Below are 11096 nucleotides of genomic sequence, written 5' to 3'. Positions count from 1 at the left end.
TTACACGGGGTTAAATAATCCAGGTCCACAGGTCAAGACCAAAGGTAGGTTGTCACTGCTGTCTGCCAATTGTACTTCCCTATGTATTAAAATATAAGATATTTTTTGACAGTGTCAAAAAAGAATATCTTAATTTTTTTTTTGGCTTAAGTAGTTAGGAGACAGACTCTCAGTTCCTGTACACAGAAAGTTCTTCAAAAATTTTGGCTTAAGTAGAGTAACAGGCTAACAGCTAGCATCCTATTCCAGCTGCAATCTGTCTATGGTGTTGCATCGTATTCGATGCTTTACAAACAACAACGGACATTTGACAGTAGCTTGATTGAATGATTGTTCTATGAATGTGAAGGAGGCGCCTTTAACTGATACCCCTGCTGCATTACTGTCCTGCTGTGTTCGGCATGCATGGCCCACTTTGTGTTTTGATTAACAAATACGTACTACGTACATCAATTAGTAGCTGATCAACGTCTGTTCGCAAGCTCGAAGAACAATAGACAAAAGGAAAATGCAAAGTGACAAATCCTTAAATCTGGGAGTTACCACCAGAGAAAGAGTTGTGAAATTAAATTCAGTCTGGATAACAAACATATTCAGAATACATAAACAACACCAACACGATGTATACTACAATAGAATACAAGAAGGAAGGAAGAGAGAGAGAGAGAGAGAGAGAGAGAGAGAGAGAGAGAGAGAGAGAGAGAGAGAATCTACTACATAGATGCAGCCATGCATGATATCCAAGATTCAGTCATTAGTTGTGGAACTGTTCTGTAGTTCGGAGTACTATGATGATATTTATCTTCTTATAATAAGAGAAGAAAAAAGAAGGAACAAGCCTGTGAGGATGATGATATCTCTGTGAGGATGATGTAATAAATGGACTCCCTCATTCTTCGTTGCTGCTGTCTTTCTTTGGCTTCAGTTAGCACAGCAACAGCCAACAAAAAGCATCCGTTGCCAGCTGCAGTGTATTGTAAGTTGATGCAACTGAAACGAAAATCAACGAAGCGAAGACCCCTAAACTTGGAGTTGCAGTAGGAGCATTCGATTCACATGTTCCTCTTCCAATGTTTCAATCCTATATTAAATATTTCAGCCTTTTTCTTCCGAGAAAGCCTTTTGTTATCAGCTTATGAAGTTTCAGTCATAAGTCATAACCCTCTTTTCATGCCTTTTTTGACATATATATTATTCACATGCTTATATGACTGAGTTGACAAACTTTCTTTAATTCAGTACTTGGATGTTTCAGAGTTTGCCTATTGTTGCTGGGATGACCCGGCTTCGAGGATTCAGAGTCAAAGGAAGTTTGTGAATTGTGAAGTTAATAAACATATTTGCCCATCTTTTTTGTGCCTGCAGTGGGTGACTAATGAAGTTAGAGCGTAAGGAATTGCTCACGCGGCCATTGAGCCACCCAAGCAGAGTCTTGAAGCAGTCGTAGCCATATAATACCTCTCTTATGACTAATCTCACAGCATCCTGAAGCAGCAGTAATACATCTGTTATCAACTACAGTGTTCTTCTTTGTTGCTGTATACCTGCCGCTTGTGGGCAGAATTATAAACCTGGGAGTATGCACCAGATGAACAGTTGTGAAATTTAGTTCAGTGTGGAGAACAAAGATACAAACATGTATCTTTTTGTCAGGGGTTAACATGTCCAATTTGTTGATTATGTGTCAAACCTCTGCTTTTTCTCTCAGGGGATGTGCTGCTGGCAGTTCTTTGCCGGTAATCCATGTGCACGTAGTCCATCCTCTTCCTCCTTACCATGCAATTGGCAAGAGGATATACTACATAGATGTTTATCTTAAGAAAAGAAAAAGGAACAAGTCTGTGAGGATGACATCTCTAGTGCTTGCTATACTCCAATGTTTTAAATTTTTTGTTAGCTGTAGCAGCTTCTGAAGGTTCATATATAAAATGGCATGGCTAATGGCACTACATGTGTTACCGACTGTGATGTATTCCTCCTCTTCTTTTGGGAGCAATCATCGTGTTCTAGCTGCAATCTGCATTCGGTGTCGTACCGCATTCGATGCTGGTACAACAAAGGAATGCACGCGGAGGCATCCTATCAGTAGCTTGTGATTATTATATGAAATTTACATCAAAGGAAGTGCTATGTAGTGCGTTTTAAAGTGATACATACAACTGTTGCATTACAGACTTACAGTCCTGCTGTATACGCCCGAGTGACCCAATTTGGTACTCTCCTACTGTATGTATAGTACGTAGAATACAGGAGAGGCACGATAATATGCGCGTGCGCACACACACACAGAGGAGAGTTTAATAGTCAGTCAATAATGTTCGCTCTCACGTGCTCCCCTACCTGCCTCTCCACCTCTTCCCTCTGCACCTCATATATTTTAGTGAGATAACTGTCACCAACTTTAAGCAACTGAATTTCCTTGAGGCTTTTAAGGGCTGGCAGCCCGGAGATGACCTTCAGCTCTACGCACACACCAATTTGTAGCAGCTCAAGCTTGCGCATTGTGTCTTCTTCAAACTGCACCGACTTGAGGTTGTCTAACCAATCGAGCTCCAGCACCATGAGGCTAGGGAAAGATGACCTCTGGAAATGGAGCTGTGTCCCCCTGAACGAGTCATTCTGCAGGCGTAGAACCGCAATATTTGGTAGCACCCCGAGGGCTTGTATGGCATCATCATCTTGCTTCAAACTGCTGTAACTTAGCACCAACTTGGTGAGATTCTGAAGCGTATGGATCCATTTTGTTACAGTGACTAGCTTACCAGCCAGAGTGAGGCTCTCAAGGCTGCTTGGTGGCAACAAACCCTCACCCAAACAGCCATCTAACTCATTCCTCTCTTCATGCGGGTTACCCACTTCAACTGACAAAGATTGAAGCTGATTATGACCAGCAATGGCAGACCATAACTCATTGATGTTCCTGTAGCTCAGACCACCCACTTTAAGCTTACGTAGCTGAGTAAGCTCTCCAAACTCTTTTATAGTGGCATTTCCATTTCTCCCGGAAACATCAACAATACCTAGTGAGTGAAGGGCCTTCAATCTGCCAATCCCTCTAGGAAGTATAACACCATCTAGACGCCTCTCCTTGAAGCAGTGTAGATTGAATATATCATACCTATTCAAACCAGCATCTAAAACTTGTGGTCTCAAGAAAAGATGACCTCTGGACAACAAAACACTGCATGTTTGACATGTAGGAGTACAATATCTGTAACCTGAATATTTATCTACTATGTCCTCTCCCTTGACATCGTGCCCTCTGTTCCAAAAACCAGCTGCATGAAGGTTCTGTAACTTGCTAAGATTGGTGATTGTTCTTGGCAACTCAATTATCTGTGTACCTTTAACATCAAGTGTTTGGAGGTGCCTCAAATTCTGCAAAGAATTTGGCAGGTATAAAATACTGCGACATCCTCGTAGAGAAAGGTACATGAGGTGATGGAGCTTCCCGATTTTCTCAAGATGATGATCCCTTAGCCCTACGGTGTCTTCCAAGTCAAGCACTCGCAGGAACCTCATATTATCAGAGATGAAAAATGGTCTCCACTCTCCAAACACGGTCAATGACCGTACGTGTGACAAGTCTAGCATGCTCTCCAGCACATGTTTATCCCTTTTCCAGTTGCTGCCTATGACAAGATGGCGTATTGCACCTAGTGTGTTGCTCAAACAACATCCTTCCTCCAATGTGAAAACAAGGTTTTCCTCCCTAGCCTTTGAGATGCATATTTCACGGATCATATCATGAAGTTGGCAAGAACTGATTTTCTGTTTGTATTGGTCTATCCCTTCCCCTGGCAGGATCATACTCCTATCCAGGAGGTCATCAAAGTACCTCCGACAAAGTTCAACTGCATTCATGCCATGCATATCCCTTGAGTAACCCTCTGCAATCCACCGCCTCACCAAGCGACCCCACCTAATTCTATGATCTTCTGGAAATATGGACAGATATAAGAAAACAGATTTGAGATGGTATGGCAAACCATCATAGCTCCTCATAAGAATTGTTTTTATTGCCCTAAGTTCAGGATTTATCTCCAATTCAGTTCTAATTTGATCATTCATCTTCTTCCATTCAATAGCATTCTTTGGCTTGCTGGCTAGGAATCCACCGATAGTCGATATTGCAAGGGGAAGTCCATCACATTTATGTAGGATGAGTCTTGCTTGCTCCATCATAGCTGGGACTAAATCATGTTTGTCAATATTGTCCTTGAATACCTGTAATGGACATATTTTGACAAAGTTAACTATTTGGATTAAAGAATTATTGTTGCTAAACTAAGAATATGAAATAATATAAACTTGTTTGTCCTAGCTTCAAGTTGTAGATTCTGTAAGTAAATCCTTGACCCTTAGGATAAGTTTTTTATGAAATTATTCTCTTGGACTTTTAACTTTTTGTTGAAATTTCCCTTTTGTTACTCTTACTTGACAGTCATATAAAATGAAATTCTCTTCATATGGAGAATTCATCAGCATTCGAATTACCTTGTATCTAAGTTGTGCACTAAACATTGTGATCCTAGATACTGCTACAATTAAAGTGTGCACCCGAGAGCGTGAGTGCGATAATTCAAATATGCACATAGGAGCACATGCCCCAGTTTAAAAAAATTGTGCTTCCAAGAAATTCTGAAGAAATCACGATTACAAATTTTCAAGTATTTTGCACAATTACATTTTTTTAATAATGTTGCAAATTTTGCTTATGAAATGAATAAATAAATTTGAGGATAACAAGGTTGCTACTTTAGCCCTTAAAATTTGTGCGCATGAGCCTGGTAACAAACCTGATGATTGGTTGACAATTTAATTCAATTTCATGATAAGATTCACTCAAATAGTACAGGCAAAAGAACAGTATTGCTCAACTCCAAGAAATACCGGAAAAAAAGAGACTCACCCCTAACAAAGTAATTAGCGACTTCACCAGCTTACATTAAAAACACACAAGTATCACTCATGAGTATGGTGAGAACATTTGACGCTACAACTAAATCAAGGAGGCAAAACATTTACTGAAAGTGAGTTGATTGTCTGAACCTACCTAATTACAACCGCACCGTAATCTTTGTTGCATTTCTGTAGCACGTGGAAAAAATTGAGGGCACAAAATTGCTATTTCAACTCTTCAAACTTGCTTGCACAGGACAAAAACTGCAAATTTTCAATGAAACTTTTTCCAAAAATGCGCAAAAGCTTTGCATCTTATTCCATTGTTCAAAAAATTGTAGGCTAAGAATATGCAAGTACATCCAAACACCAACACAGAGGACAACAGCCAACAAATCGCTAGGTGCTCATTACAACACACACTCCAATAGACCAATAACGGCCTTGATGCCATCCACACACGAAAAAGCGCACACACATGCACCCCAACTTGAGGAAAGATGGTAGCCCATCAGCAACAATGAATCACAACCTCACACCATCGACAAAGGGCCCCCCCCCCCACCACCACCACCACCATGGTGCATCTTCCTCCCACAAAGTAGGTCAAATACGGCATGACCCACACAATGAGGAGAAAGGCCCAGTTTGACCAAGACAAGCACATGAGATGCCCTCGTCATGGCTTAAAGATGCTGAACTACCAAACATGGTTGACAACCTGGATGTTGCACCGCCGCAAAAAGCCACACTCTACATCTATCACAACAAACTCCTGAGCTACGAAATGTCATCCTCCTGCCGCGTCATGATGTAGACAATCCAAGCTAGCCAAAGCATGGTCATCGTCCATGCAGTCTGAGGCACTGATAGTCTGATATACCAGTCAACACAGATGTTCAAGCAACATCGCTAGGATGAAATGGCACAAGTTCATCCATGTCCCCCTCCATTGGCAGGCGAAGCAGCAATACCTCCGCGTCGTGGATGACACTGTGAACCTGGGAGCCAGACAATGCCTCGCAGGTCTAGCGAGCCACCAGACATAGCTCAAATCGGCATATCAACATGCTTGCTGATGCCCCAGCCTCTGACGGATTTACGGAAACACCACTGGCATAGTCCAGATAGCACCCACAAACTACCAGCCCACGGCCACCACCGGCCCAAGACAACGGGAGGTCCCAGCACGCTGCACATTGGGAGGCTCGACTTGCAGTGTCCAAGAAAGCTACCCAATCACACAAACCCACCATGGTGCTTACCCATAAATTAGCAGGCGAGTTCAGATCTAATATTTATCAAAAAAAATCCATTTCTGTTGGTGGACATTTTTCTAGATCTAATATCTTGGTACGAACTATTAGTGATTAAACATTTTCTTCAAAGAAGACATCAGCTTTAATACTTCTAAATTTTGAACTGAGAGAAATATTGAGCTTACGAATATCATGTGAAACAAAACTCATATGAAAGAGAAGAAATGGTACTAGTTACAAAACTACCTTCTTTATGAAGAGGTCAAGTGCAGCAGCATCTTTCAGACCTTCAAGACAGTACATGTTCTTGTCTTCTCTTGAACAATGTTTGGCAACATTTTTTTGTCTTGTGGTTAATATGATCCTTCCAGCATTATCCAAACACGATTTGACCAAATTCCATTCAGAAGTGGACGATATATCATCAAGAACAACAAGGCACATTTTCAATTTTAGTAACCGAGCTAACTCATCCTTCAAGTCTTGAAGTTTCATCACTGATATGCTTTTCTTTTCTGCTCCAGTTGATGTTGATCCAGCAGGATCTTCTTGAATAGTATTCTGAAGCTGCAAAACCAAATCTCTAAGGAGCACTTCAGGGTTGAAAGGACGAAATGCTGTGGCCCATGCGCGTTTCCAGTCACCAAGCTGTTGACTTCGGTAGATGCTTCGGACAAGAGTGGTTTTTCCAAGACCCCCCATTCCCCAAACTGAGATCACCTTACAGCCTTGATTGTTGTCTGGTTGTCCAACTAATTTGAGAAGAATAGATTTCTCTGTTTCTCGCCCACAGAGTACTTCACCAGCCAGTGCTAGTGTCCTGCTGCGATCAAACTTCTTTCTTGCAGTTGGGTTATGAACTTTTTCTTCATCTGGATTGTTAGGTACTTGGTCTTGCTCCTGTATTTCAGTGGTGAGCATTGCTCTGTTTTTCTCAGTAGTAGTAACATTGTTTGAGTTGGAAATGGGCTCTGCAGAACATGATTCATGCATAACCTGAAAAAAAAATCTATGAGAATTTATGCAGTTGTGTTTTACACATTTTCATATCTAGACTACCCGTGTATCTCTTTAAATATTGAGGATATCCATGCGCACAATTTTATTGAGAGTGCCAAAAAAATCATCTAAGTTCATATACATCCTGGGATCACTTCAAAGCACCGTGTGTTTTTCAGTTAGTGTAACTCTGAGCGCGCACGGAGTGCATGCATCTGTGCATGCATGTGAAGATAAGAGGGACACACTATCAGACATTTACACAACCCAAATATAATCCAGACAATGGAATTCAAGATTAAAATTTTGACCAGCTGGCGGAGTATCACCTTCAGTTTCTGCTTCTCCATAGAAGCAAGCCTTGCTTCATTGGTGTCAAACAATGTCACACTAACACAACCCATGCTGACCCGCTCCTCTGAATTCTGCAATTAGACCCAAAATGAAAAGAAGAACCAATAAGTAATAAATAAAACGAAGAAGAAATTGTAACAGAAACCAAGACAAGAAAAAGATTTACCTTCTTGTGGAACAAATAAATAGTTTGATCACATGACAACTGCTTGAACCCCGAAACTTGGTATGGTTTCTCTGTACACAGGCTTGCAATTTCAACTTGCTGTGTGGAAACAACGATTCTACTTTGTTTCTTGTTGTTGGGAAAGTACTTCTTAATGCAATGCCACTCTTCTATTGTGGACAGGTCATTTATTACAACCAGGTAGCTACTGCTACACAACTGTGCATTAAACACGCAGACCAAATCACTTTGATCCATCTTCTCCATCTTTGCCAGAACAGCCCCAACACTTGTTTCTTGTTCTGCCTTTCCAACCTCATCATGGGAATTTTCATTTAATTGCCTTAGCAAGCTCTGGAGGAACTCTTGTGAATTGACAGATGGCTTTCCAACCTCATCATAGAAATTTTCATAAAATTGCCTTACTAAGCTCTGGAGGAACTCCTGTGGATTGAAAGGATGCATCAGCCTAATCCAAGCACGGAATCCAAACCTTTTCAATACCTTCGGGTCATCATAAACCTCCTGGATGGCTGACGTCTTCCCGAGATCACTGTTAGTTCCCCAAACAGCGATCACCCTAAGGCCCACATTGTTGCTGGTAATCAGCTGGCGGAGGTCCACCTCTGATGGTTTTTCGTGCTCCAAGGCAGCAAGCCTTGCTTCGTTGATGCCAAACAGTGTTGCAGTGGCAATGCTGGCCTGCTCCTCTGCCGTGGTAGGCTTGGAGCCTGAACTCTCCTTGATGAGGCGATAGCGCAGATTCCTGTTGCTCACATCCTCCACCTCGGCCCTCAGCTCCTTCACCTCCTTGGCAATGCGGCGTCGATCACCTGGGTTGCGGGGGATGCAGCCCAAGAATGGTTTTTTCTCCGAGTGGAGGCCGAAATCCATGAGGCTATCCTCCACCTTATAGGCCAGGACCCCAATCTGTTTCACCCAGGTGGTGAGCACCTTATTGTGGCTTTGCTCCTCATCGGCTGTCATCAGGAACGACTGCATCATCTGCAGCTCGTCCTTGATGAAGTTCACATTGCGCTCGACACCGAGCTGCAGCGCGATTTCCTCTGCCGCCTTGGACTTAGCATAGCCCAGCGCACCGTCGAGCACAGCCTTGCCCAAGCTAACCGCCGTCGCCTCCATGCTTATCGTTTCTTTCTTGCTGCGATATGAGGTGTTGGTGCTAATGCTAGCTCTGAAGATATTGGTCCCTGCCAATACCCTTTTGGTTTCCCCGCAGAATACTGTCAGCTTATTAGCCTTGGAGCAAACTATACTTTAGGTTTCATGCTAGTACCAAAGAGAGCATCTGATGCTTTACCAAAAGCAGCAAGGAGGTAAGATATGGAGCTGGAGGATCAATGATCCTTGCAGGCCAGGCAAGGCAGCTACTTTTGTCCAAAACTGCACGTCAGTCATTCCACTTCTTTTCTAGCGAAGGCTGTATTGCTCCCAGTTACCAATTAACCGCTGCAACTCCCATATGCTTAAGAAAACAACTGGCCAGTTTGCTTGAAATTAATCCAGTTAACTTATGATGCACAACAAGCTCATTCTAATTGCAGGGTAGGCAAATTCATGTCATTCAGTGCAGCACCAAAATGACGATTTATGAGGAATATGAGTTGAAAAGTTGTTTCTTCCAAAGTATAGCAGGAAACGACACCAGGTGCTGAACAGAACAAGAAGTAGCTTTTTCTTGGGGGTGCTTTGGTTAGAAGAGTAGCAGCTAGCATCCGATTTTAGCTGTAATGTATATGTGGAAAGCAATGAATAATACTTTAATTCCATTCGACCTCCAAGCAATGAATAATACTTAACTTGAGAACCGCAATGAAATCATTCGATTTGATGATGGGCTAACTTGTGTGAGGGGATCTGCTGGTTGCACGTCAGGTAATGCATCTCCAAAGGCCTTAGTGAGGAATCTGGCTAACTTCAGTGAGGAGACAGCGGTATGTCAGTTTGAGTAACATTTTTTTTTCCTTCTTTCTTCAGAATTACTTCTCCACAAATACAGGACAATGATCACGCTTCTCCCCTGCATCGACAACATGAGGATCCAGCATGTGCAAGACAAAGCAGAGTTCGCTATGCTGACAAGGACAGAACTTGGACAGCACTGGCAACTCCAAATGAGAAATCAGGCTATGCAGATTCTTCAGACTGCAGAACACTCAACATGTAAGCTACTCGTACAAAACAGACTCGCCAGCACAAATTGGCGGTGTCTCGGGATTCTACTCCACCATTAGGAGTGAGTAACTCAAAATCTGAATCACCCACTTTGAATTTAATTAAATCACTTGATAAATGAATGGCGCTACGCCTACGAGTAATTACAGCGCAATGAGGGCCACTGGTACCTTTTGGAGGTTCAACGCCACTGTCTTCGTTGCTCGGGCCACCGCCGCTGCTGCGCCCCGTCCCGCTCGGACCGACGACGACGCCGGACTCGAATCCCCCCTGGAGCGGCGACGCCATCGAGACCGCCGCCGCCGCCGCGCGCCTGTACGACTCCCACCGCACCCCATCGCCAGGAAGGCTCCGTCGTCGCGCCGAGCTTCGCCGCCGGGGACACCTGACCGGCGTGGCCGCCGGCGGATCGATCCGATCTCTAATTTGGGCGGGTGGGTGATTACAGTGACGCTATCTGATGCTCCCCTAGAGTGAAGCAAAGCGTATCTGAGGGATAACCATTTACGCTTTCGAAATACAAAGGCGTATTTGTCCTCTTTTACTACTCCCTACATTCCGTATTATAAGATGTTCTATTTTTTTTAATCGGATGTATAGACGCGTTTTAGTATGTACTCCAGTATGTTCATAATTTCAGTCCATATATAGTCTATATTAAAATATTCAGAACATCGATGAAATGTGAACGGAGGGAGTACTTGCATAACTAGGTTGGGCCGGACGGAATCTATTTGAAATCCGTCTTTGGCTTGTAGGCTACTAACGCGAGTACTGTTACCTTTTTACTTTCAGAAAACACAAAAGAAAGCGAGAGCTTCCATATGTGTTGGATTCTTTATTCATTTAGCAATGCTATTCCTTAAAAAAGGTTGTGAAAGATTTTTTTTATAGAAAAGACACCAATCGTCGTCATATTGTCTACTATTTATCAAGAAAAACACTAAACGACACAAATGAAGAACAAGACACAAAACGGCCACTAAAAAATGACACAAAACAACCTCAAAAGCATGAAACTTCGAGCCATTGGTCCGATGAAGCCCCCAAACACTCGGTTGCCTTTCGTAATTATCGTGTTATCTCCATGACGGAGTACTCCCACAACCCAGACGGGTGTCGCTCCACCCTTTGGCATGGCCCAAGGTTTATTCCCACCCTTGGTTATAAAAGGGGTCCTGCCATCTAACCACCTTTGGCCGTGTTTCTCGGGCAACACG

The 11096-nt window shown here is 42.9% G+C and overlaps 1 protein-coding gene across 6 annotated transcripts; it reads right to left on the bottom strand.

Moving 5' to 3' along the window:
- Nucleotides 1-2109: 2109 nt before the first annotated feature.
- On the bottom strand, nt 2110-10360 carry LOC123135488 (disease resistance protein Pik-2). Of its 6 annotated transcripts, XM_044554572.1 has the most exons (6): nt 10047-10360; nt 9502-9616; nt 7681-9426; nt 7490-7585; nt 6408-7157; nt 2110-4227 (listed from the first exon to the last, which is right to left on the bottom strand). In XM_044554572.1, the coding sequence occupies exons 3-6, from the start codon at nt 8821-8823 to the stop codon at nt 2305-2307; spliced, it is 3912 nt and encodes a 1303-aa protein (XP_044410507.1). In that variant the 5' UTR covers nt 8824-9426; nt 9502-9616; nt 10047-10360; the 3' UTR covers nt 2110-2304. The 6 variants fall into 6 exon arrangements, with proteins under 6 accessions (XP_044410507.1, XP_044410504.1, XP_044410505.1 ...); XM_044554569.1 differs by having other exon boundaries at nt 9502-10360; XM_044554570.1 differs by having other exon boundaries at nt 9545-10360.
- Between the last annotated feature and the right edge of the window lie 736 nt (nt 10361-11096).

This window comes from Triticum aestivum, chromosome 6B (assembly GCF_018294505.1).
Source record: "Triticum aestivum cultivar Chinese Spring chromosome 6B, IWGSC CS RefSeq v2.1, whole genome shotgun sequence".
Taxonomy (NCBI): domain Eukaryota; kingdom Viridiplantae; phylum Streptophyta; class Magnoliopsida; order Poales; family Poaceae; genus Triticum; species Triticum aestivum.
The sequence above is the reverse complement of the archived record's forward strand: the minus strand, read 5'-3'. Positions and strand labels throughout refer to the sequence as shown.

Bases quoted from the DNA above. Each gene is read 5' to 3' on its own strand.
- LOC123135488 (XM_044554569.1), bottom strand. From the start codon at position 8,823: ATGGAGGCGACGGCGGTTAGCTTGGGCAAGGCTGTGCTCGACGGTGCG. The intron at 7,586-7,680 runs GTAAATCTTTTT...GTCTAATTGCAG, and splicing joins TTTATTTGTTCCACAAGAAG to AATTCAGAGGAGCGGGTCAG. The intron at 7,158-7,489 runs GTGATACTCCGC...TTTTTTTTTCAG, and splicing joins TGGAGAAGCAGAAACTGAAG to GTTATGCATGAATCATGTTC.